Source organism: Micromys minutus (assembly GCF_963924665.1).
Source record: "Micromys minutus genome assembly, chromosome: 7".
Taxonomy (NCBI): Eukaryota; Metazoa; Chordata; class Mammalia; order Rodentia; family Muridae; genus Micromys; species Micromys minutus.
The window spans coordinates 17,436,744-17,464,425 of NC_137976.1; the positions used below are offsets into that span (position 1 = coordinate 17,436,744).

The 27,682-nt window shown below is 43.6% G+C and overlaps 1 protein-coding gene across 1 annotated transcript; it reads left to right on the forward strand.

Moving 5' to 3' along the window:
- The first annotated feature begins 5,357 nt into the window (after positions 1-5,357).
- Positions 5,358-27,391, forward strand: LOC308422985 (protein EURL homolog). Its single transcript, XM_080919593.1, has 5 exons — positions 5,358-5,413; positions 5,766-5,899; positions 24,306-24,824; positions 25,710-25,772; positions 27,002-27,391. Exons 2-5 carry the CDS (start codon positions 5,773-5,775, stop codon positions 27,166-27,168), a joined length of 876 nt encoding a protein of 291 aa, XP_080775719.1. The 5' UTR covers positions 5,358-5,413; positions 5,766-5,772; the 3' UTR covers positions 27,169-27,391.
- Positions 27,392-27,682: the final 291 nt, after the last annotated feature.

Sequence of the window (27,682 nt, forward strand, 5' to 3'; positions counted from 1 at the left end):
GTGTTCCTTAGGGTTACTATTGCTATGATAAAGAACCATGAGCAAAAGAAATCTGGTTAAGAAAGGATTTGTTTGGCTTACACTTCCTTATCATCGTTTGTCATCAAAGGAAGTCAGGGCAGAAACTCAAACAGGACAAGAACCTGGAGGCAGGAGCTGATGCAAAGGCCATAAAGGGCTGCTGCTTACTGGTTTTCTCCCCATGTCTTACTCAGTCTGCATTTTTATCGAACCCAAGACCACCAGAATAGGGATGGTGCCACCCATCAATCACTAATTAAGAAAATGTGCCACAAGCTTGCTAACAGCCTGATCTTGGCAGCATTTTCTCAATCAAGTTTCCTGTCTCTCAGAATACTAGTTTCTGTCAAGTTGACATAAAACTACCCAGCATAGACGGCCATTTATGGGTGGACAGGTTGAGTGTATTAGTTCTTCACTTTCAAAGTGGGACCCTGTAAGCCATCATACATTACTGAAGGTGAGCAGAATATGAAAATAGGAACAGGGAAGGAGTATTGTCATGTTAGTAGAAATCTCTGTGTGTGTTTACTGAAGAATGGGGATAGAAGACATTTTCAGGAAAGAAAGTTAATCCTCTCTAGTGGCCATTGCCGGAATATCTACAAATCTCTTTGTCTTACTTTTTGTCATGAAGTCCAGAAGAAAAAAAAGACTTCTTTTTCTCAAACTGTTACCACTGAAAATCTGATATGGCCCCTTGGGAAATGTCTTGCTTCCTAGATGAAGTGAAATGCATGGCTTACTCTCAGACATTTCTCACATCTTCCGTTTCTATTCCTTTTCCTGGAGGAAAATATGGTGCCTAACTGGAGATGAACCGGAGAAGGCAGTCTTGACAACAAAGACAGCTGTGAGTCTTCGGCTCTGGTGAGCCTTCTCAGAGACATACGGAAGCCATTTCTTGACTCGGGTATTGTTGATTTGGGTTTTTCTTCTTTGTATACAAATCATTTGGAGCTATTCAAATCCCCAATACACAGTAATGTCTATTTTAGGTCAAGTCTAATATAGAGATCATTTTTGTTTACAATACCGTTTCTGCACAGTTCAGTGAGTCACTAATTTGAGGGGTTTATTAGGTTTATTATCTTTGTATGTGCGCCTGTACCTGGTGCAGGTCGAAGGACAACTTTGACCCTTGGTGTCCACCCTCTCTCTTGTTCACTCTCACCTCATACAGCAGAGTAGCTGATTCATGAGCTTCGAGAAATTCTCCTATGTCTGCCTCCCATCTTGCCATTGAATAATCACAGGCATGTGTTACCAAGCCTGGCTTTTATGTGGGTTCCAAGAATTCAAATACATTTGAGCTGAAAGGTCTTTACCCAACGAAGCTATCTTCCCAGCCCAAATTACTAGTTTAGAAAGGACTACATGTACAGATATCTATTCAAGTCCCTCTGAGCCTGCCCCTTGAATTGTGAGGAACCGAAGACCAACCCTTTTGGAGGGCTGGCTTTCTTCACTCTATAATGTCAGGGAGGGAGGCAAGGCAGTGTGTTTACTCAGTGATCTTTACAGTGTTGGGCCTTCCTCAGAATAGAAGGAGATCACCACCAGCATGGTTATTCTCAATCAATTGTATTACTTAAAACAAAAGATAACTGTTAAGTAAATAAATGAGATTTTTTTAAATGAAAAACGATAAACTGGAAGTCACCTTGTAACTGTCTAACTGCTAAGTAGATTAAAGTATTCCTGTTTTTAAAAAGGCACAAAGCCACCATGGGTTTCTAGAGGAGGATGCCATCTGCATTTGTCTCAGAAAACTCTTTGAAGAATACAGTGAGAAACTAGATGAAAGATCTGTAGACATAATAACCGAGGATTCCAGCCAGGATGAAATAAGGGTTACCAGAATAGCCTGTAAAAGAAAGCTGGCCACAGTATACAAAATACCTATTTTTATAGGCTGGAACATGGAGTTTTTAATAGAAAGGAAAGCAAATGGGATGAGACACACAATGCCCTTGGTTCTGTGCCTAGAGGTATTTTCAGACTGCACGAGGAAAGGCCATGTTGCAGTAAGGAGAAAAAGATGGAGTTTAGTGATGGTGATGCTGGTGGTGGTGGTGGTGGTTGTGGTGGTAGTGATGTGGCTGTAATTTGTAAAACACAGTGTTAGAAAGGGAGACCCATAGACAGACAGTATTGCAATTTTTCTGTATGACTGAAGATGCAGCTCAGCATGTGTAAAGCGGGAATCCGAGAGGCCTGTGGGCAATTATCCAATAGAGAAAGAACTGCTGGGTCGTATAGATCAAACATCCACTAGAACTCACAGGAATGTGAGTTGTTTGAATTTTACTCGGCTAGGGTACAGAGTCTTTCTCGAGCATCACAACATATAATAGAGAACCTAGGAGGCCATTTTCTAAGGGCAGGACTAAGGAACTCTATATGCATTTACAAGCTGAGTTTAAAAAATGAGTTTGGAGAACAGAATACCACTAAAATGACCTCTAAACAAAGTCCAAATTTTTCTAAAACTTTATATATTCTGCATATTTATTTTATAGAACTGGCATCACAAAACAAAGCACATTTAATGGCCAAAGGCCTTTTATTGTTTCATGGATGGATAGGTGAGTTTCAATAACAATTTCTCCCACAGATTTGAATGTTTGGCTATTAGGGAGTGGCACTATTTGAAAGGATTCGGAGGTGTGGCCTTGTCGGAGGAAGTATGTCACTGGGGGCGGGCTTTAAGGTTTTCAAAAGCCCAAGGCTGACCCCATTGGCCCACTCTTCCTGCTGCCTGCATATCCAGATGTGGAACTTCAGTTACTGACCCATTGCCTGGATGCCACCATGTACCCCACCATTTTGATAATGAACTAAACCTTATAAACTGTAAGCCAGCCCCTTCTTCTGTGAGAGTTGCTGTGGTCATGGTGTCTCTTTGCAACAACAGAACATTGATGAGGACAGTGGGTAAGAAATCCAATATAGTGTGGTCCAGTTGAATGTTCTGTTTTGGGTCCACTGAAGCTAAAATTAAGATGTCCGTAGGATGCTGAAATGAGTTTCCCATTTTTTTTTCCAGGTTGTTGGCTAAATGTAGCTCCTCACAGACCAGGCCTGAGATCCCTGTACTGGCTATTCCTGGGATTGTCAACTTGAGTATATCTGGAATGAACCACAGTCCAGAATTGGAAGGCTCACCTGTGATCCTGATCTTGAGGCTGGGAGATACAAGTTTCTGACCTGGATCTTGGCATGGAGATCTTGAGGCATAGTGGCTATGAATCCCAGGAGACTAAGGCAAAGAGATATCTGAATTCAAAGTCATCTGGGAAAAAGTAAGTCCTTGATCCAGGCATGGTGGTACACATGGGCCACACCTTCTGCTGGAGACCTACATAAGGACATTGGAAGAAGGTTCTCTTTTCTTTGCCTGCTTGTCTTGTGGGACTGAGCATCTGCTAGATCCTTGGACTTCCATTCACAGCTGCTGCTGACCACTGGGGGGGGGGGAGGTTGGACTACAGACCGAAAGTCACCAACAAATTCCCTTACTATTTAGAGACTACCCATAAGTTCAGTGACTAGAGAACTCTGACTAATACAGAATCAATTCACTAGATCATTAGAAGCCCACTGGCCAGCTAGCCTGGACTACACAGCTATGAACAACAAAGAGATCCTTTCTCAAACAAGATAAAAAATTCGGACAGACATCTGAAGTTGTCCTCTGACCGCCACACACGTCAGGGTATGAGCACACGCACATCATACACTATGCAAACCTGCACATACAAACTTTTAAAAAATCACTTTATTAAATAGATGAGTAGAATCCAAATGCAAGATGCTTAGCACACCCCAGATTTTAATGTGCACAGGGGCCTGGGACCATAATAATAATAATAATAATAATAATGATGATGATGATGATGATGATGATGATGATGATGATGATGAAGAAGAAGAAGAAGAAGATGATGATGATGATGATGATGATGATGACGACGACGACGACGGGGGGGGGGCATGTGTCAGGTTAGTTAGGACAGCTTTGTGGAGTCAGTTCTGTCGTTCCACTAGGAATGGAGTTCAGGTTGCCTGGCTTGCCATAACACACACTTCACCCACTGAGGCACCTCGGGTCCACGGATCTGGGGGTCTTGTTCGGAGCAAGGTACTGATTTAGGGTTTCCGCGTTTATAATAGTGCCGCACGGAATCGTTGAGTCATCTTCCACATTTCAGTAGCACGGGCACAGATGACTTTTCTGAGATGCTGATTAGTGGTTTTACTTCAGCGGCCTTGAGTTCAAGCTCCAGCTTTTGTTTCTAAGAAACTGCGATAAAGGGTTAGTCACCACTAAGCCACTAAGCTGCAAGATGAGAGCTGTTTCCTGTTTCTCTTCTGTGGGCTGTTGAGAAAGACTACTAATAGCAAACGTAACTGAAAGTATTGCGTAGACTTGTGGCCTAGGCAAGGCTTAAGGAGTCAAGCAGATGATGAAAGTAAATTTACATACTAAAAAAAGTTTAAGAAATGGGTGGACATAAAAACAAGAGGCGGGGCCTCGGGAATGTTATCCGTGGAGGTGCTTGGGATGTACCACATCGTGGGGAGGAGCGCCCCATCAAGACATCATCAGAAGGAAAAGACGCTCTGCTTCTAGGATTACACCGAAGTCGGGATACCTCAATTGCCAACTTTTTATCTCATTCAGGAAGTCAACCAACGTGAAACGGGAGTTCAGAGATAGTACGTGGTCCAGGCTCCCTAGTTCCTAAGCAATCCACTCCCCACGCGTGTGTGCGCTCCACTCCCCCACCCCCCAGCATTCGCGGTGAGCCCACTCCGGCAACCGGCGAGTGCATGGAGTTTGCAGGGGCTGGAGGGAGGCGGGCCGGACCGGTCCATGTGCGCCACGCGGAGGGGCGCGAGATGCTCGCCGCGGAGGTGGGGTGTGGGGGGAGTTGTGCACGGGGGCGCAGGGCGAGCTCCGGAGGGCGGAGGGTGGCTGCACTGCTCGTGGCGGGGCGGGCACGTGGGGCCCCGGGGCTGTGGGCTGGCCCCGGCGCTCTCCCCGTGGGCGGCTCGGGGTGGCGCAGGCGGCCGGGGCGGGGCGGAGCGCGTTGCCGTCTGCGCTGCGGCGGCGGCGGAAACAATAGTGCGGATCGTGGCGCGCGGACGGCGGCCCGCGGAGCCGGACGGTAGGAGGTCCTTCTCTGAGCCGCTCTGGTGCGCAGGACCGACCGCTGCCGGGACGGACGGACAGACGAGACGGATCCCACGCCGCTCCGGACGCACACGACCCTCGAGTGGCGCCCCCGGGACCCTCCGTTCCGTGGCTGTGGAGTCTCCGACGTGAGCCGATCACTCACTCCCGGGTGTCCTCGTCCCCACGTGCGTCCTGCCGCGACGGAGCCGGGTAACCGAGTTAGCGGAACGCCTCCAGGCGCTCGCCCAGAAGTTGGCAAAGCCCGTGTCCCAGCGGCTCCTTCTGGCCACCGCGACCGGCCCGAAGTTGGTTGACAGACCCAGTGTCTGCCGGCGCGACCTGGGCGGCGGGTGTCTCCTATGGGCAGCCCCTTTTCTATCCCTGTGCTTCTTCGCAGTAAAACTGTGATGCTGTAACTCCAAGCATGGCGATGCTTGCCTGGCTGGGGCAAACGCCTCCTTTTCGTGTTTTTTTTTTTTTTTTTTTTTTTTTTGGTCAGGACTGCAGGCCATAAAGCAAGTTCTTGCCGTTGTGTAACTTGCCCTTCTCTCTTTCCTCATAGGGGCACTATGAACGAAGAGGAGCAGTTTGTAAACATTGATTTGAACGATGACAACATTTGCAGTGTTTGTAAACTGGGGACAGACAAAGACACGCTTTCCTTCTGCCACATTTGCTTTGAGCTACATCTCGAGGGTAAGAATACTGCCGTTTTAACTGCATGCCATGTACTTTGTACAACTTAGGCTGAGGGTCCTGAAGGTTACACTGAAATTGCTTCAAAGCCTAGAGATTGTGGTAAGTGGGTATCTGCTCAGGTTTTCTGGAAATGAAGCTAGAGTTAGAAAAGTCTTTGTCTTTAAAACAGTGTTGAGCTCGTTTTCACGAATATGAAATGAAGTGTAGGGATCATCTGGCAAAAGATTTTTAGCACCTCTCTCTCGTACTTAACAATCAACATGACTGTACACAGGCAGGCGTAATTTTATTTCTTTCGGCACAAACTCTTAGTCTATTTTCCTATCATGTGCTGAATTTTAATTAACTTTGAATTTTTGTAAGTGTTTTATATAAAATCTTAAATAACTTCCTTTACTAAACCAAAGGGGCTTTTAAGTTTTCTTGATACCAGTATCATTGTGAGACTGTGTAAAAGAAACTCTTTGGAAACTAAATCTTTTGCTGAAGGTTAAGTGGGCCCTGTTTCCAGTCTCTTGTTTTCCAGGAAACATGGGATGTAACCTTACTCTTCACATTGTCACAGTGAAACCCCAAATCTTTTTGCGTATCTATGAATCACACTGAAGAGAAACCTTAAAATTCCCCCCCCCCCAAATAAAATTCGCTTGTAACTTGAATTTTGAGGTTCTGATGTATCAGTGGAGATAGATACTAGATATTTTGGGGGAGAAAACCCTAGATGCTTGAGGTTTCGGTTTCAAAACAACATTTCATTTTGTCTTTTAGCGATTTTTCACGATCTTTTTTTTTTTCCTATTAAGGGGTACAAAATATTCTTATTGCTAAACACACATACTGTCATCATGACGTTCCTGTCGGGACTTGTTACTCAGACGTGTAGCTTCCAGATAGTGTGCCTTGGAGCAGCATAGAATTTCTGTGGGCTAAGTAGAATGCTTGATACTTTGGCTTTAGTAAAGCTGGTGATGACAGACAGTTTTAAAAGCATGACTTTGAAGCGTGATTTGTGTGTGTGTGTGTGTGTGTGTGTGTGTGTGTGTGTGGAGAGTTTTTTGCCTGTGCTCCCCTGCCGCAGGGAGAGGACACGCTCCCGCTCTTTGCAAACAGTTTTCCCTAGAAGTTTACATTTGAGAAGGGCAAAGACATCAGGGATGATCCCCTGCGGAAGAGCCTGAGATCTGGCGGGGTTGCAGTATGTCAGGCAAATGTTCCTGGGAGCACATCTGTGCCAAGCGTGGCACTAAGCGTCTTACTGGATTATCTTCATTCAAAATAGCTCTGGGTTGCCTGCTGTGGCTACTCTTTGAATGTGATGGAATGGAACCTGGGAGACTTAGGAAGTGCAGTTTGAACGCACATCGCTAGTAATGGAGTCCTGGGCTTCGAAGCTGGGCCATCTGGCGCTTGTGGATGTGACCTCAGTCCCATTGATCTACTGTCAATAGGTAGTTATGGGATGGATACTGGAAGTTTTGGGTTCAGGCAGCTTTCCCTGATTGGCGGGGGGGGGGGGGGGGGGGTAAACTGCCATGCCATATAAAACTTCACTGCAGAGACCTCGGTTTTCATAATGATGGTCCTAGCCTCCTGAAGGTGCCTTTTAACACTTGGGAGCATTTTTGCTCCTGATGTGTAAAGATGGCCCCAGTCCTGTGTTCCTGAGACAACAGTTGTCTGTTAGTCTACAGGACAACAATGGTTCTCAATCTGAATTAGAACTGTTTCAGCCCCCGAGTGTGTAAAAAGTGGAATTTAAAAAGCTTTCGGTTTGTCTGGAGCATCAGGACCTTACTAACAAATGTATCTCCATTTTTACTGCACTGGTGACCAGTTTGTTCTAAACATCTGTTTAGTTTAACGTTGTCATATTGCTGTGGGTAGATGGGGAAAAGATTTCCACCAGTGTTGGGTTTTAGATCAGTACCCACCTAGGTCTTATTAAAAAAAAAAAATCAATGGAGGGCTGGCAAGATGGCGTAGTGCAGGGAAAGACAGTTGATGCCAAGCCTCAGGACCTGAGTTAATTCCTGGATCTCACATGGTGGAAGGAAAGAACCAGTTCCCTCAAGCTGTCCTCTGAGGCGAGTTGTGGCACTCACCACATACACATTCCACGCGTCTTTAAAATCAGTGGGAAGAAGTGAAGATGGGGTATATTCGTCAGCATTGTTAGTGTCTTGAGTTACTGTAGTTCCCTTTCTATGACAGGGCTGTAAGAGGGACATTTGAATAGAACATTATTGGTTTAGTTTTGTCTGGAGTGTGGTGATGTTGCTGTTAGCTATGAAACTTTAAATTATCTCTCAACCATTTTTTTTCCTTTTTTCTTTTTTTCCTTTTCTCTTTTTCTGCAAAGAGTCCAAGTAGGGGAGACCCACAGCAGTCGGGCTAGGTTTTAGTTCACACATTTGTAGTAGGCTCCATTTTCTATACTTTAGATTGTTTACATCAGAAGAGCACTGGCCTCCTGATAATGAGCCTCTTGTTGAAGAACCATGTGCTTGCCTGGATCTCTGCAGCAGAGACAAAGAAAGACAAAGCACTGACCTCACACAGGCTGACCTTACTGGAGGCACTCTGGATTCTGGGCATGCCTCTGAGTTGTCTTTTTCCTGTGGTTTCACAGTGTTTAAAGGGAAATACTAACTGAGTACTGACTAACGTTTATGTTTTCAAAGCGTGGTCCTATTCTTCAAAAGCTGAAACACGTATTTCAAGGGCTTCAGTCAATAACTGTTCCCAAGGGTGACTTTTGTAGCCCATGACTCACCACCAGGATAAAGTGTACACTTGTAAGATTAGGAGACAGGTGTACAGTCAGAGGGCGAGGGTCTAGGGCTAGGGTCGGATCACCTCCTCAAGCACTCTAAGAATTTTGCATTCAGTGTTAGTGACCAGTACACTCCCAGGCATCTAGTTTACTGTGGTAGATTCTCTAACCTACTTAATAACCAAACCGCCTCTAGTCCCGAAATGGAAGCCAGGTGGGGGGGGGGGGCTGCAGTAGAACAATGGTAATGTACAAAAGCCAGTAACAATCTTGGGAGTGGATCCCAGGAAGCAGGAGTTACTCTGCTTCCCAGACAGATAACAAGCTTTCTTTCTTATGGTGACAGATAGAACAGTTAGATAGCTGAACCTGCATGGTTGTCATCTAAGCTGCCTTTGCTATCGGACGGGTAAGCGTGTATCTGGCTTCTCTGTGTTTATTTCTCTATTGTTTGTCCTCCCTAATTTCTTGTTCTTTCATGGAAACAGAGGGAAATTCAGTTCCTGAATCTTTCTAGCAAGAAGAATCTGTATTTTCTCCTGTAAAGCATCCGTAAGCTCCATGTCTACCTTTACTGTTCATCCTGAGGTGTTTTTTTACTGTAACTTTGTTCCGTCACTGGTTGGTGTAAAGTCTTTGCTTCCACTTAAAAAGTGGAAGTGGTTGTTTACTGTTGAAGGTCTTCTGTTCTTACTCCATACATACCTACTCTAAGTGCCAGCGTCTTCCTGCTCAGGCAGACAGATCTACTGCTCGGGGCCAGGAAGCAACAAACCTCACCACAGCCTCGTTCTCTTGGTCCCATCCCGTGGTGGCAGCGCCGTGTATTAGGGTTGACTAAAAGCAGGGTCCTGAGAGATGGCTCAGCCTTGAGAGCGCAGGTGCTCACTATAAGAAGGAAAGCTTAAGTTACTTAACTGGGAAGTGCAGAGTTTTGATTCCCTGAACCTACAAGATGGCTCACAGCCATCTCGAACTCCAATTTGGGAGGACCCGGCGCTATGTTCTGGCCTCTGTGGGCACCAGGCACACACACACCGTGCACATACATACTTGCAGGCAAAAAAAAAACATACACATAAAATCAAAATAGGTGTTTAAAAGATAAACTAAAAATATTATTTTTAGTTCATCTAAGTGTGAAGCCTATTGCTGTTTCTGTGCTTTCGGGGATCTTTCCCTCTTAACTGCTTCTTCTTTTTTTTTTTTTAATCCCTGAAAGAATGGCCTGAGAAGTGGCTGATTGTCTCAGCAGCTGACCATCTCATAAAGACATACCCAGGGAGAGGGGGGCCATTAGTCTCTCCCGAGCAGAGGCAGAGAGATAACTAGGGAATAGTCCCAAGCTTAAAATATACCAGCTAAATTACTTAGGTTTAATTTCATGTGTTCTTACCCAATAATAAATTTCTGGGGCACTCCTCCTTGGGAGTTGGATTAATTACCATGTTTTATGGACTGAGCTAGGCCAAAAAAAAAAATATTTTTTTTTTTTTGAAAATTCTTACAGCTTTTTGACAAGACCTCTTTAAGTATGGCTGCATGCTGAGCTTCACAATGCACCCATTATCCACCAAACTTCCATGCAGTTCAGCCCCAGGGCCAGAAGATTGATCTGTGCACTAATTGGTGTCAACTATAATAGAAACAGTTTTGGCTTCTGTGTGGTGAAATTGGGGAGGTGTTTGTGTAGCCAGTCTTATTAGTTGTCTCCTCAGTACACAGGCACCCTTGTAAACATGGCTCCTGTGCAGAGTAATGCTAAGCGAGGTAAACAGAGGTAAACAAAAGCTCGGGTCTTTCTGCTCAAGCTGTCAACCCCAGACTTCCTAACTTCTTCTGTCTGGGCATCTGTTTTCACATGTTGGGTAACACCTACATTCAGGTACAGGCTAAGGGTTGAGGCCAGGGACTTGCCTTGATCACTCTGCCTTCTTTTTGGAGACAGGGCCTTTCACTGAATGTCAGTTTCCGTGGAGCTGATTTTATGTGGAGCTCACTGACTGTAGCTCTCTGCCTCTCCGGTGCCCCGGCTAAGGACTGTGCCACCAAGCCTAGCTTTTAAGATAGGGTTCAAACATTTCTCATGCTTACACCGAAGGTACTTTACAGATACAGCCATATTTCTCACCCCCAACTTCTTTTTCTGTGACAAATACCCACTCCAGAATAGTTGACTTACATAGGCCCAGATGAAATCCCAACAAATAAACCTTCATGACCAACATGTGTGGGTAATCCAAACTTTAAAACTTAGCCTAGACTCTTGAATAACTGAGACTAGAAAGTTGAGGAGACAAGTTTACATAATGAAAATAGGCTACTGTAACTGGGTCAGGGGTAAGAATTTGAACCTAGCTCCGCCCCCACGGGGTTCAGTTCAGACAAGCCTTGATCATGCGCCTTTTTAATTGCAGCTGCTTTTCTTTGGAAACTTTCTATAATTTCAGCCCACCGGCAGTGAAACTCCACTCTCATCTGCTAACAAAACCATCTCAGAAGTCCAGAGCCAGACCAACACACGGGAATCCCCACTGCCGTGAGACTGAGCACTGTGGTGGAGAGGTTCACGCTCATCTGCATATGCAACAGGAAATGAGTAACACTTCCTCTCACTGAAGCAAATAAAAACTGCAGCAAAAAGGGGGATGGGCGGGATTGCAAGCTCTTAATGTTATGGACTTGCTAAGTGGAATCCCGCAGTTGTAAGCAAACAAGTCGGTTTCTTCCATCTTAGCCAAGCAGAAATAATGTTGTCCTCATCTGTGCATGAGGACATCATGAAGGGACCCGAGTGAGTGGAGTTGTCCTCCAGTCACATAGTAAAAGGGCACAGACCCAGGTAGGGCTCTGAGGCCAGGGCTGAGAGCTGCAGCCACTGGGCAAAGGATGTTTCTTTGACGTCCTTACAGTTGCATTGCTTCAACTGTGGCTCACACTCTCTGATAGTAGCACCCTATGGCAGTGGCACCTTGTCTGCGGTGGTGACATTCTATGATAGTGCCACCTTCCCTGTAATGGAGATAGCCTTTCTGTAACAGTGAGTGTCACACCTTGTCACTCCACTCCGGGTTTTCCCATTGTCACTAATTGGTCCTACAGGCTGCTTTGCTCGCCCTGTGTTGTGTTTGTTTTGTTCAATATAATTGTATTGCTGTGCTCTGCCTGTCTAACCTCGCCCCCTGGTCTTTGGTGACCTTGCATATGCTAATATCTAGCAGATTGCCTTCTATTTCCCTCCCTTCCCCCTCAAACAGTCTATATGTGCAGCTAATTTTAGACATCTTTACTTACGTAATCTGTGAGCACCTGGGACCTCGAGTCTGAAGGTAAATTCTTCCGCGCCATATGTCATTTTGGACTGCCGTCCTCCCTCCTGTCTGCTGTTGGAATTGAAGCATGGAGAGGTAAAGGTTTATATACCTTGTTGAATGATTCGAAAATATCTCCACAAAACCACTGCAGTCAAAGTCCTTTAAAAAGTTAAATTTCTCAGGTGGGCTCCATGGCTCATAATTTCTGAGCATAGCAGTCTGGGGCGGGAAGATTGTGGTGTGTCTGAGACCGGCGAAAGAGACAGATCCACACCTTGTCTCACACAAACAAAAGCTCTTTCAAATGAGCGGACCGTTCACCATGCCTCCTTTCTGTTTTATTTGCCTTTGTTTCGGGACAGGATTTTGCAGTGTAGGTTTGGCAGTCCTGTCTGGCCTTGAACAGGCACAGGTCTACCTGTCCCTGCTTCCCACCTACCGGGATGAAAGGCGTATATATCACCGCCCCTGCCTCAGTATTAAACTTCCTTTCTCTTCTTCTCACCCTCTTCTTCATGGAAGTCTGTCCACTTTGCTCCCGCGGGGACTCCCTGGTGTCTTTGTCTCCTGCAGCTTTTCCATTAAAGACCAGTGAATGTTCAGCCATAACAGGACTAGCAGAACAGTGGATGAGGATTTAATTGGTGAATTAACGTGGAAGCATGCCAAGGACCAGCCTCAGCTTGGAGAGAGGTTCTAAGGAAGGGGTGTCTGGGAGCAGTGAAACAAAGGACTGGAAATCAAATCGTGGGTTGAAGCTTTGGTGGCCTAGGCTCTGCTGGAGAGAGCTTTCCGGCCTGCTTTCTCTCTCTGTTCCACTCAGAACAGTTCTCCAAGTAGTTCTTTCTGGCTCTTCTAAATCCTCTGGATAGCTCATCTCTTGCAGACATAAGCCCAGTCTTTTATTCTACATTCTAATCCCGTCATTTACTCCAGGTTTCCCTCTGATGATACTGTGAATTGGCATTTCGGGACCCCAACCCCTTAATTCTTAGGAGACCGCAAGCACACTTTTTTTTTTTTTTAACATTGTAAAAGAATTCAGAGATCTGCCTGCCTCTGCCAAACAGTCAGTAAACTGGCTGTGGGACCTCGTCCTGATCATACCATTTCTACCACACCTGTACCTAAATTCCCTGTCCCAGGATGACTTTGAACTCAGGAATCTGCCTGCATTTGTCTCTGTCTGTCTATCTGACAACCTGACTCATTGTGAAAACCCTTAATTCACATTGTATCCTTATATTTTTGCATATATAAGAAATTATGTATTTGGGAACTCATGCTTTTAGAGTCCTTTTCCGAAGCCTTAAGGGCTAACCTGAAGGTCCCAGCACTTAACCATTTTGCTAAAACATTAGCCACACTTTAGCGACCTATGCTCATGCTGTCTCGGATCATCGTGGGCATCATTAATGTTACAGGGAAGACATTCCTTGAAGGAAGACCATGAAAATACATATATTATTACACCAACAAGCCCTACTCCCATGCCTGCTGGCCCTGTCATTCTGTCCCTCCTAAGGCCATGCCAGAACTTTAGAGAATTGCCCTTAAGATTTTAATTCTAAACTGACCCACAAGGAAACATTGGCCTATTTACCAAATTACATAAGGTCTTTCTGGAATCTACTCACAGCTGCGAGTCTTAACTAATATAACCAAGGAACTTTAACTTCCCTTCAGAATAACATCACAGTACAGCTAGCACTGTGTCTAGTTATCTTAGTTAACTTAGAAATTAACTTAGTTAACTGTAAAAACAGTGTTTGGGCAGGCTGTCTTAGAACGCTTTTCTAGGTTCCTTCTGGATGCTGCAGCCGACAGGTGGGCACTCTCGGTGCAGATAATATTGACTGGTTTGAAATCTGATCAAAACAAGCATGTGGACCACAAAACCTAGAGCACCCTGTTGATAATATCATAATTATTAATAACAATCACACAAAAATTATTCTCTAGCTCAAAACTGTAGTTGATTCGTCCCAGTAGCCAGGAGTGAAACGTGTTATGAGACATACAAAAACATTAGATCTAAACTGGAAGTGCTCAATACTTGGGACAGAATTATTTCCAGCAGCAGATACAGGTGTCACGGTTGAAATCATGAACAACTTTTCACAGATCGTAGATAAAAGTCAACCGCCCAGGATTAAAAGGTGGTTTCTGTATTACACGCACAGAATCATAGCCTGGGAAGAAAATGAGGACAGGAAATGAAGAGTTAGGGCTGAAATAAAGTCGAACGAAGCACTGCTCTCTGCCGTGCACCGCAGCCAACCTTAGCTCTCCCTTGCTAAAGCAAGTCAGCCGCGGGCCGGAAGTAGGCTTCTCACTTCCGCTTCCGCTTATCCCCTATCGCTGCTCAGTCAAAACTCGTTGAGTTTTCTTTCAGAAACCATCCCTTTCTTCTCGCTCACCGCTCCGCCCACACTGAGGTGTCTCCCTCAGTATGACCAGTCAGGGAGCCTGCCCTTTCCATTTCTTCCGGGTCAAGTTCCTAGCTCCCGGATGTAGCATGCTGGACTTGATTAGATACTTTTTAGTTAATTCTGATCGTATTCTTATCATACCCCACCCCCAGTACTTTTTTTTTTAAGTGTTGGAACTAAAGCTAGGACCTGGCTTGTGCCAGGCGAGTGAACTGTATCCCACCCCTTGTTTTTTAGTGGGTGAGTGGGTGGGTGGTTGGTTGGGTTGTTTGGTTTTTGTTTTGTTTTTTAGGTGAGGTCTCCCTAATTTTCCAGGCAGGCCTTGAGCTTCCAGTAAACCAAGCTGACTGTGAACTTGCTGTCATCCTAAGGCAACCTTTTCTATAGTTGGGATATATACGTGTGTGTGTGTGTGTGTGTACACATATATATATACACACACATACATATCCTGTACTACCAAGCCCAGGATTCTAGGAGCCTTCTTAACTTTTTAACTGCCCCTGCCCTCATTCCCCCTCCAATATAACTCTAGACTCCATTCCCTTCTTCCAGTCTCGGTTTTATTTATGCCTTTGGTTACTTGATGCCCGGTGTCCTAAATGCTGTGTATATCTCCTCCTTGAGTGTTGATTGCTGAGCCCTTGGAGTATGTATTAAATGAGAATAAGATCATGATGAGAGAGAGAGCTGTGCTAGGGCCGAGAGGAAGTGATGGATCTAGTGTGTGAGTTCAGTGGGAGAGTGTGGTATGTGATAAAATACAGTGGAGTGCTTTGGGCTGAAGAAGTTTTCTCCTAGGCAGTGCTGTTACTGGATTACTGGGCCCCTTTTCCGTTAACACTGTAGCTTCATGCTCTGTGGATGTTAAAAGTTTGAAGGGCTGAGGAGTTGGCCTTTCTGTCATAGGTTTTCCACCTCTGCATCTGTCCCCACCTCCTCTTGCAACAGGGCCAGCCATGTTGGTTGTTTTAAGTCGAAAGCAACAGTGTACACGGTGTTCACTTAGCAACTTTTCTCTGGTGTCCCTTTTATTTCTTGGTTCTCCACCAAGGATTGACAGGTAAATAAAACACTGTTTTGGTTATGACTTTACATTTAGGGGTAATGGGGTCACCTGTATTTCCTTGAGGTTAAATGCTCTGCTAGATGCATTGTTAGAGAAAGTACTCGCAAAAGTTTTTATATAATATGCTTTGAGAATGTGTTACTTTCAGTGCCTTCGTCTTTCTTGTTTTACTTAGTTGATTGAAACGTGGCACAGAACCTAAGCCTAATTTGTCTTGAACTAAGGAATGCTGATGTTCATATTCAGACTAAATTATATCTCTTTTCAGAAATTTCTGTGGTGTTTTGATTTTTTTTTCCTGAAAAATGTAAGTGGCTTTGTTTTTCTCAAACAAGATAGTCCAAATATGGAAAGCAAAAAGAGCAGAAGGGTTCGTAATCACCCAGGGTGTTTCTCTTCTGTTTCTACTGCTGGATTTTCTGGGGTGAAGACTTGGGAAGGGGAGTTGTGCTTAGAAAGGAAAAGTTAAGGCCCACGCCATTACCACCCAGTGTTTTCATTCACTACATGAGGAACCCTCTTTCTAGTCAGAAGGGAACTCTTAACACATCAGCGTTTTTAAAGTACCAGTATCCCCTTGGGAGCTGCTTGCTTAGGTTCCAGTTTATCAGGACTGAAGCACTCTGTCACGGCTCTGTCACTTGCCTGCCGAAATTCCTGCCGTGATGCACCTTAAATTCCCAGGAGAAGATATAAGCACCAAAGGTAGGCTTATCATGTGCTTTAATGTCTTCCCACACTACTAAATTGACACCACGTATGCTGTCATTTAGTAGTCATTCTTGTTTCATTGTGCGAACAGTTGGTTTCCGTAGTTTCCTAACCTGTTCTTTTAGCTCAAAGTTATTTTTGACCCTGGAATTATGATGAGGTAGTTATGAGAGATCGCCACTACTTAAAGGTGGTTATTCCGCCTAAGATAAAATGTTTTGTCAGTGGGTTGCTGCTCCAACATTAATAGGTTCCTGTGCTCATCTCCATTGAGAAATAGTATAAAAAGAAGTATTTATATAACTGTGAGGAAAGTAAAGGGAAGATGAGTTGTCTACTGCCAAAATGCCACATTGGTGTGGTTCAGGTTGGTCTGAAACACAGGTTCTAGCTTTAGCTTTCAACAGCATAATTGAGGGATGTCACAAGACACTTAAAACTACGTACCTGGAACATGAGGGTCTGTGGTTCAAGTGTAAGCAAAGAGATGGATGTGTAGAAGTGATGTTTTATAGTAGGAATGTGGAGCCACTTGTTTCTCTTACCTGTAAGAAAATCAGTTTCTCAGTCTGAACCTTGGCTGGGGAGACAGTGACTGAGGAGAAGAACCATGGTTGTGATTCTTACTTTCTATCTTAGGGTTTTACTACTGTGAACAGACACCATGACCAAAGCAACTCTCAGTAGGACAACATTTAATCGGGGCTGGCTTACAGGTTCAGAGGTTCAGTCCATTATCATCAAGGCAGGCATGGTACAGGAGTTGCTGAGAGTTCCACATCTTCATCTGCAGGCTGCTAGCAGAATACTGGCTTCCATGCATCTAGGACTAGGGTAGTAAAGCCCATGACCACAGTGAACACACCTACTCCAACAGGACCATGCGTCCTAATAGTGCCACTCACTACCTGGCACAAGCCACAGTTTCCACCACAGTTTCAGATCGACTTCTGGGTTAGTGTGGTTGGTTCTATGAAAGTGTATGTCAGGGTGTCTTCAAATAACATTCATCTTTATAACTTTACCATGGAGACACTGTGCGTCTTCCTGAAAGTTGGTGTTCCTATATGCACCACCGCAGTGGATGGTTAAAACTGCCAACTAACTCTGTTTGCCCATAGCTGTGCTGTCTTGCTTTATAACTTAATTTTGTGTTATATGTTAACCTCACATACAAAATAGCACAAATGTTAGAACAATGTATTAAATGCACTTAGTAGAAAACTTGAATTCAGGGGATTGAAAAGAAACTGGACTGTCAGCTCAAAACTTTGCTTAGTGTAATTTTGCTTAATTGTGCCACTTTAAATTGTCTGAATGTAATGCGTTTTAATGTTCTTGAAAAGCAGACCTAGTTTTTTTGTTTTATTTGTTTTGTTTAATTCTGTGTGGTTTCGAACTTGTCCTCCGCTAGAGTGAGGCTTTCAAAGAGATTGCGGTGGGGTTCATGCATGTCTGTAGAGGCGCTGTCCTGGCCAAGTCAGCAGCCTGACCAGCATGGTTAGATTTCAATAAATGAAAATGAAGTCAAATTCAGAGTTGAGCTCCCAGGTCACACTGACCTCATTTCTAACACTGAATCCCGACGTGACTGGAGGTTAGAGTATTTATTTAGGAGCTTAGCCGCAGCATGAGCAGCGTCACAGAAAGTTCTGTTGGCTATCACTGGTAAAAAAAAAAAAAAAAAAAAATTAATAAGTATCCAAATTAGAGTAGAATCGCATATGGGATTTTTTTTTTTTTTTGGTACTCTTTTAGTAATAAACAGTTGTTATGTAGGTGTGCTTCTCTAACTTTCCAACTGTTAAAATGAAAAAGTAGAATTCGCTGGGAGAGAGAATTCTGTTGTTGTTTTGTTTGGTTTTAAGCTCGTTGCACACTGTCAATACATGAACCCACCTCTCCTTTGGCTTCTCTGGTACTTGGTTTGTGTTGCGGCTTGTATTTTAACGTGCCTTCTCTGAACTCTTAGCTTACTGAAGCTCTTCCTCATGGTTCATTTATTGAAGCAAGCTGATTTGATTACGCGCTCAGTCCTCTTAGCACACAAAAACTTGAGCCTGGTGTAACCAGCCCTGAGCTGAAATCTGCTACCTTCTAAGACCACCTGTTGTGTGTCGTTCCTAAGTTGTTGGTTCTCAAATACATGGGGCAGTTGCTGAGCCCATCTGTGTGCTGCCTCGGTGTGATCGCCAATAATTCCATCTGCTAACCCGAGCCAAGGTGCTGGGTAACCTTGCTTTCTAATGTCAAGACCTTGAACACTGCAGGCTATAATTCAGTCATTTAAATGACTCTTGAGTTAGCTAAACATCTGAGCGGTCAAAGAATAGGGCTCTCCTTTATCACACCATTCCCTCTGGCACTGTGAACTATTAGAAGGGGCCTGTGCTGGAGTTTAGGAAGGACCTATTTGGATCCAGGCCTGCCTTACCTTTTTGTTCCATGACTGGATAGACAACCTGAACACCCCTCCTCCTACATCTGTGCTCATCGTATATAAAATGGTAATATCTTATTGAACCATAGTTTGCCCAGTGCTCACTCAACTAATGCATGATAATATAGTCAAATTAGGTGTGTCAAAGCGTCGTTCTAAGGAGTTAATCCAGACAAATACACTTCTGTTGTAACAGATGTTCCAAGTGACCTCACCTGGCTTAAGAGCCTTTGAGGTCACAAAGAAGCGTGAATCCAGTCAGACACTGGTGTGGACTGTTTTGATTTGAAGAACATGTTCTTTGTTCTCATGAAGTTGCCTGCCTTCCGTATAAGCCGGTGGCTGATTTAACAACAGCAATCAAGAATTGTGAGTGTAGTGGGTTTTTTTTTTTTTTCTTTTAAGATATTTGGAGACCAAACAAAGAGTGTTGTATGGGCCCTGTGTGCACGCCATCTCTACAGACAGGGCTTCCATTTCATTTATCAAAAATAGCTGCCCCTCAAAAACCAAGAAGTGGACTTTCGTTCATTTTAATCTTTTCGATTGCAGCTGTAATGCACATCTACTTCTTTTTATAATTAGCAGTTGCTTAAGCAAGCATGGTATGATTTAACATGTGTAAGTACTTCTCTCTTAGCAACCAAGGTGAATTTATCAAAACAAATCACTCTAAATCCTGGAAATTATCTAATGGCCACAGTATGAACCACCACTTTAAAAAAAATAAAATAAAAAAACACATTTGGAAGCAATACTACTGATTATTACTGCACAAATGATTGTTTTATATGAAGGTGATATGCTTACATTATTTTACTAAGTATTAATAACCTGAAACTTAAGTCATAACTAAACTCTATTGTCTGATTAAGAAAAAAAGTTCACAATCCTGCTAATAGGAAACCCCAAAAAATCAAAACAGGGTCCATTTGATAAGTAAATGTACACCTGGTAGACAGATAATGTGACTGAAGAATGCATGAGGTAAAGCTGTGGGGTGGGGCAGTGTACAAGCCTGGGATTCTTGACAGAACCAGCTGGCCAGCCTCCAAAGACTACTTGCTTAGTTCATTTCACTATGAGTTAATCATAATACGATCTGCAATAGGTAAGGGTGGATCGATGGGTTGGTGTGTGGGTGGGTGAGTGGATGGATGGATGGATGGATGGATGGACGGACAACTCATTAAGAGTTTTTGCAATTATGACTTTTCAAAAAATGACTTTTGGAACATTGTCTCTGTTGTAAAGAAGCACTGTATTCCCACAGTAAGCAGGTTAAATAAAGGCCCAGGAATACCCTCAATTTTAAGAGTGACAGGTAAATACATTTGAGTAGTTTTGGGCCCTCTGTGGGCTTTAATATTGGCAGTTTTATTTTAAAGGGAGAATCAAAGGATGTAACTGTGAGGACAACCTGCCGGAGGGGTTATCAGGAGAGTTTTCAGAACATAGAAGAAAAGCTTAAGTAAAAAGTTCTGTGTTGTGGCATGTTTTCTACTGCTTTGTCAGCTCCGTCAAGTTGGCAGCTAAAGCTGTGACAACTCATTCCTTGTCGGCTTTGGCACAGCACTTCAGACTATAACCTTTCCTTTCTTGTTTATCACCAAGATCTTATGTTAATATCATGGTATAAAATATAGTACAGGCTTAAAAGGGCTATAGTTTTTTTTTTTTTCTTCTTTTTTAATCCCCCATCATTTAAAAGTTCCGTGTATCTTTAAAATTACAAAGTATCTTAAGTTTAGGCTCCTGAAAAACCCAAAGTCGGTTAAATACTTTATTACTCCAAGAAGGAAGGAAAATGCCATAAAATTACACTTACATAAAGACAAAGTCCAGCAGTGTCATTCCAAAACTTGGTAGCTCAGTGCCTGACATCTGGGACTCACTGGTGACCTTGGCACCGAAGGGCTTTGGCAGCTCCACTTCTCTGACTTCGCATCCGTAGCTTATGTGATGGTTTGTTTATGCTTTGCCCAGGGAGAGTCACTACTGGGAAGTGTAATCTGGTTGGAATAGGTGTGTCATTGTGGGCAAGGGCTTAAATACCCTTCTCCTTGCTGCCTGGAAGTCTGTATTTTCCCAGCAGCCTCTGGGTGAAGATGTAGCACTCTTAGCTCCTCCTGCACTATGCCTGCCTGGATGCTGCCATGCTCCCACCTTGATGATAATGGACTGAACCACTGAACCTGTAAGCCAGCCCCAATTACATGTTGTTCTTATAAGAGTTGCCTTGGTCATGGTGTTTGTTCACAGCAGTACAACTGTAACTAAGACAGCATGCTGTCTTGGAGGCTCAGGACAGCTCCATTCCATACCTCCTGCTGTCCTCCAGTATCCTGGGGTCTCCACTGCGACCAAGGTTATACCTCCATCAAATAACTTTTCAAATGACATGCCTCAGCTTCTCTCCATTGCATCTTCAGTCCTGAGGTATCTCGTAACAGACATGAATTCTTCTCCTATGCTCTAATTTAAAATAGTAGATTAGAAAAAAGCATAATCACTGAAGAGTTTTTATAAGATGGCAGGCATGTTGCTTTTATATTGAGACACGTTTTTCTATATTAAAAGTTAATTATATAAGGTAGTCATGGCATTATTGTTTTACTTTTCAGTTTGCTAGTAAATGGGATAGTTAAAGTGTGTTTACACACATTTTCCCATTGAATTTTAAAATTCAGTGACATTAATTTTTTATTATAATTTGACCTAAACTATTAAAGCATCAGATGTCACTGGATAGGTGGTAGTTTCTGTGAATCAGCCCTTGTTGTATACTTATATAAATTGCTATTTAAAACATATAATGAAGAAACCTTATGATTTTCTTGGGAGACAGCCCATTAATCTGTGTGTATTAACGCCATTCACCACTTCCTTAGACTGGCAGGCCTCTGGACTTAAGTATGGGAATGACTTCACTGAAAGATGCCCATAATTATGCTCCGAGTAAGCTGCCCAAACTTCCCAGTACTCTTTAAGTAAGATGGGTGAGACCACAGTGAAGTAGTCTCTCTGTGACATCTGGTAAAATAGGGCTTATATAGCTATTGTTGCTGCTGCTGCGTTTTACATACTCATTTAACTTTCTCTGATGCATTTAACTACTTTTTATGGAGTGCCAGACACTAAGACTCCAGATGCCTATGAGTAAGGTAGATAATGGCCCCTTTCTACACAGAACTTACCTGGCAAGAAATAAAAGCCAGTGAAAGAGGCTGTTGTAAAATCTTGTGTAATAAGCTAACCTAGGTGTGCTGGATAGAGAAAGCTTCTTAGAGAAAGTGGGGACTAGCTAGATGATGCCCAGGTTTGCAGTGAGTGAAGAGGGTTTAAGATGCTTAGGAAGGAGGAGGAAGAGGAGGAGGAAGAGGAGGAGGAGGAGGTGGAGGAGGAGACCCCTTTAAAATGAATAGCAGGACATCTAACCATGGGACAGGAGCAGCTCTCGGGACAGATGCTCCCTCCAGTCTCTGTCCTGAGCAATCAGGTTTCCACCCTCCCAGAGTAAGTGGAGTTCGAGAAGGGAAGCAGAGGAGTTTTATTCTGGCACAATGAATTCTGGGAGCCTACAGGACCATCTATGAGCAAACGTTGTAGGTTATACAAAGCGTGTATTCAGGGTGGGGAACTGATGGGCTGCCTGACATGAGATTTGGAGCAAGCTGATGAGTCCTGGTATTAGCTCGCATTACGCTTTTATTCTTACTTTATACCACTGAAACACAAATTATCCTATTACTCACCAGACTTTCAAGTTCAATTAATAAAACTACAACTTGAGCTTTTGAACTTAGGCGAGAATAAGGAACATAACTTTTCAATGTGTTTTGTTGGTTTTTGCTGGAAACCTAGCACCTCCGTGGGTATCCTAACTATTCTCATGCAAATTCAGACAGTGTCATTCTGGCAGGCATTCATTTAAAACTCCGCAGCCAAGATTTACCTTCAGTAGAGAGGGAGCCCTGTTTGACATTAATGATATGTCTTGGATTATAAAAATATATGGCTATTTTGAAATACACTTTGAATTTGAAAAGCTTATCCTATATTTCAAGAAAGCTTCAAAAAAAAAAAAAACCTGGGAATGATAAAAAGAGAATCAAAATATTTCCATTATTTTTAGTGTGTCATGAATACCTGTGAGTTAAATTTATACCAGCTAATGTATTAAGTGCTGTACAGGTGATAATCCTGTGTGATTCATTTTTTCTAGAAGACAAAGTTGCCTTGATGAGTTTTAGTAAGTGTAAAGTTCAACTGTGGGAATCGTAGACATTTTGATTTTCTTACAAAATAAGTGGAACAGTTCATTACATTTGTAAGGCATGTATATGTATATATAAGGCCTTTTCCTTCCTGATGTTAGCTTGTTTTTGTCTGGGACATTCGAGTTCCACACATGAGCTCACAGCATCTATGGCAGCATACACAAGATTAAAGCAAAGTCCAGCTGGGTGCGAGGGGAGAGGGGTCAGGATGTCTCTATCAGCAATTGGTGACTGCTGGCCAGGGCCGTTTCTTCACATAAAGAAAGGCTGTGCCCGTACTCACTGGAAGTATTAAGTGGGCTCGGTGGGAGTTTTGAAAGAAAAGTCAGGGAGTAATGGTGGAATAATGGGGGAGGAATTGGGAACGAGGGAATGGGCCATGGGTGTGGATTTGATATAAGGAATATGCTTAACGTATATCTTCCTCTTTGGTTTTTGTTTTTTAACTACTTATTGGTTCTGTGAATTTCCCATCATGCACCCCAGTTCCACTCATCTCTCCCCTCCTTGTACCCACCCTCCACACTTGCAACCTCCCTGACAACAGAGAAAAGGAAAATCTGTTTGTGGAAGCTGTAGTGTGTCAACAGTACACTCTTTTGGCCACACTTCTGATTGCAACGATTCATCGCATTGAGTTGTTGGTCTGGTATGAGGCCTCAGGCTTCTGCCACACCATCAATACTGAAACATCGCTGGGACTCTCAGATAAGCTGGTGTTGCCCTGTGTCATGGAGGTTGTGTAGTTTTGAATCTGTGGAACTCCACACACTCCAGCCATCCGATGATGGGGTAGATGTTGGGGTGGATCAACTCAAAGCCCTGGATTTGGACCTGGGAGCTATCTGAACAGCTTGTCCCACCAGCTCTCCCACAAACACACCACTGGGGCACGCTCTCCTGCCCTGCCTGGGCTGCTTTATGGCTCATTCATGCCACCAAAAGCAAGGGCAAACATTGCTTGTGAGTTAGATGTGACTCAGTCTAGTGTGGGGACCTGATTTCTATCTCTAGACTGAAAAGATGAGGCTTGGGGGATGGGAGGGGAGGACCAGACCAACTGTCCACTGAATTCCAAGTTCTGTCTTAAACGGGAATGGAGGACAATCCCAGAGAGACACACTTGGTTGGACTTGGGCCTCCATGAGTACACAAACTAGTCTATGTAAACATACATACAGATGCAGGTGCACAAATACAGTAAATCAATAAGAATATTTTTAATATAAAGCTAAACGGAAACACAGATGAGGCTACATTTAGTATTTACCTGCTTCAAATTTGCAAATGTATTGTATAAAAATTTGTTAAACTGATGTTTTATTAAAAACATGTGAGCACTTCTTGAGGTTTTTTTTTTTTTTTTGTCTTCTTGTCATTATAGGAGTACCAAAGTCTAATCTTCTACACACCAAATCATTGAGAGGCCATAAAGACTGCTTTGAAAAATACCATTTAATTGCAAACCAGGATTGTTCTCGTTCCAAGCTTTCCAAAAGCACTTGGAACGAAGGAGTTAAAACCATCCTGAGTAAGAAGATCAACTGGATTATGCAGCATGCCCAAAATAAAAGTCTGGGTTTGGATTCCGAGTGCTCCAGATCTTCCCAGCATCGCCTATTTAATTTCAGGCATAAGCCAGAGAAGAAATTACTCCCACAGTTTGACTCTCAGGTGCCAAAGTACTCGGCAAAGGGGATAGCTGGGAACACGGGCGGCATCTCCAGCTACACACAAAGACTCCTGGAGCACAGGGAAGGTAGAGACTTCAGGCTTGGCATATTGGAAGATCCGGATGCACTGTGGGCTCGAAGTCACAACCAGGCACAGAAGACAGAGGAGACAAGTTCCATTCCGGAGGGGAATGTCCAGACCCAGAATCCACGGTACAGCCGAGAAGAACGTAAGTCGTGTGTGAAGGATAAAGGGGAAGAGGGAGTATGTGGTTTCAGCTTTTTGGGGGGGAGGGTTGGGTTGTAGTTGATCTGGGTTTTTCTTTTCTTTTTCTACGTGTGGGTGTGGGTATGTGTGTGGGGAAGGTGTGTGTAGAATTACAACATAAAATGACAGGTTTGGTGAACATACATTTAAGTGACAGAGTGACCTCAACAGAAGCGAGATATCTTAAAACCCTCTTTGGAGTGGTCTTGAATATATCCCGTTACACACCAGGTTTCGTTGCCACTATCACTTTGCCCTCATTCGTGACCAAATAGTACAGAATCAGCAACTGACTTGAAAGTTGAGGCTTCCCTCTGTTAATGTAACTGGAACTATTGCCCAGTATACATTCTTTTACCTGCGCCTTCTCTACAAAAATCCCACCAAGTTGATTCTAATTGCTTTAGAGGAAGTTATTTTAGATCCAGAAGGGACCCTGACATAGTTCTTTAGACAGGTTCTTGATTCTTCATGTAAAGGTTGTTTTGCTAGATAGACATTTTACTGTCCTTTTAAGCCCCATGTCATGATTTAATTAATGCTTAATAGAAGTCAACGTGAATAGGCGGTGACTAGTACTTCAGAAAAACGGAAGTGGGAGAGACCAGAATCCAACCGTCCCACTACCTACCGTCTTTTTTCCAAACTCTGTTTCCTGTGGAGGACGGAGGAGTTACAACAGTGGTGTATAAATGTGTTTCCCATGAGGGGTTTGTGGTTAGAAACCTGGGGTTCCGTTGAATGTTGAGTTGGGAAATTGTCCTCCCGTTCCTTACCTAAGAAGCTGGCAGACAGCCTGCTCTCCGAGGCTGTGTGTGGTAACAGTTATTGTGTTTTCGTATTGCAGTGAATTCGATGACTCTTGCTGAAGTGGTGCAGCTGAGCACAAAACTCCAACAGCAGATCCAGGGTAAAGACTCATCTCAGTGCTTGTTCTGTGTAAGAGTGTTGATACCGCCTACCCGTCCCCTGGAATTGGGCAGTGCTAGCATCGGCAGCCTTTAAATTTGGGAATTAGACGCTGAGACCTGTTGAGGTTTCTGAGGCAAAGGTAGTGGCTAAATTTCTTTGGGGCCTTCAGGAAAAGTAATCTATGTAGAATAGAGAGTGCGGCTAACCTCTGCCTTTTACCATCGTATTGTTAACTTCTTCTCTGGGGTATCCGTCCTGAGAGCTCCTGGTGGCAGTGGTACTAGCTCTGGTTATCTGTGTAAACGATGAACGTTTGAAAGCATAATCCTGTGGCCACCAGCTGCAACTGTTGCTGAGTAAAACATAACTATTGTTTTCTTTATTCCCTATTTCTATCTCTGTGGGCCTACCACAGCACACCCGCGTAGATTATTTTTCAGATCCCCAACAAAACATACTGTTTGGTCCATAAATAAGTCAGGGTTTTCTTTAGAAAAGAAAGAAAGAAAACCTGCATTTATTGTCCTTTCTTCCAGCTTCCTTCCACATAGGTGAAACAAATAGTTATTCTCTGGATACCTGTAAGTCGCTTACAGAAACGATGCGTCCATTCATGAGCAGGCTTAAAGCACACGGGTTCTGAAAACCCTTAGAAGTGACACTGCTAAGCCCAGCTCACACTCAGCGCACGTTTATTCTCTTCCTCACAGTAGCACCTCATTCAGCTCTGCCAGTTTCAGCGAGATGGTCACATTATTACCGATCTTACCATAAACGAACATCCAAGTCCAAGGTCTGGATTACCCGTCTGAGGCAGGCACACACCTAACAGTAGGAGCCAGGAGTCCAGGTGATCTCCAGGTCTCCGAGGAGTTTTTAGACCTGGACGTGAATGAGTGTTTATGTCATAGGTCATTATGTATTGATTAGCCTGTTTATACGTTATAAAGGAGAGGCGACTCAAGTGGCGGCTGCTCTTTGTGCTGTGTTTACTTAGAGTCTTAACTTGCACTTGGTGGAAAACATTGGGCGTCACAGTTTCCCATATGACGCGTGATAGGACAATCCACACTGGTAGGCTCAGAAGGAAACAGCCATTTTCTCTGGTATCAAATTTGTTTCTTAGTGAGATTTGCTCCATGCGCTGTGCCTGTGTCTACTTAAGATGGAGTCTGGGCGTTAGCTTTCTGCGCACTAACAGTGAGACCGCTCTTTGAATCCCCGCAGAAGTTTTTGAAGAGCTGACACAGCAGGTGCAAGAGAAAGACTCTCTGGCGTCGGAGCTCCATGTCCGCCATGTGGCCATCGAGCAACTCCTCAAGAACTGTTCCAAGTTACCATGCCTCCAAGTGGGACGGACAGGAGCGAGGTCACACCTGCCCACGAGCAATTGAACCGGACGTGGCTCCTGCGCCTTGTCCTCTGTTGCTGTGCTAAGCATATGTACCTAGAAAGCACCTGAAGAAAGTCGTGGTCCATTTTTATGGTTGTTGTACTTGCAAAACATAAGATAATATTCATTATCTTTACCTAATAAAGCAGATCGCTCTAGTCCAGGGCTAATCATTCGGCTACATCTGGGGACTTTTTCTTATATTTACTAAATGCCCCTCCTTAACTTTTACAGTGTTTGACTACTTAAATATACTGTTACAGTGTTTTTATTGACCAGTTTCTATTGTAACTCAGCTGTCAAAACAATAGAAGCTTAATAAGGTCTTATGTTAACCTAAACTACTAGAGATAATTTTAAAGAGGGAAATAAAATTCATAACTATTATTTATGAGCAATATTTTAATATAAAATTTTATATATAAGATTGCTATTTTGGGGTATTTTTCACTGTCTTTATAATTCTGTATTTGAATGGCCATGTGCGTTTGCACTTCATTGTGTGAATGTGATCA

Excerpts from the sequence above, each read along its gene's own strand:
- LOC308422985 (XM_080919593.1), top strand. The coding sequence starts at position 5,773 with ATGAACGAAGAGGAGCAGTTTGTAAACATTGATTTGAACGATGACAAC. Across the intron at positions 24,825-25,709 it reads ACGGTACAGCCGAGAAGAAC|TGAATTCGATGACTCTTGCT; the intron begins GTAAGTCGTGTG and ends TTCGTATTGCAG. Across the intron at positions 25,773-27,001 it reads ACTCCAACAGCAGATCCAGG|AAGTTTTTGAAGAGCTGACA; the intron begins GTAAAGACTCAT and ends GAATCCCCGCAG.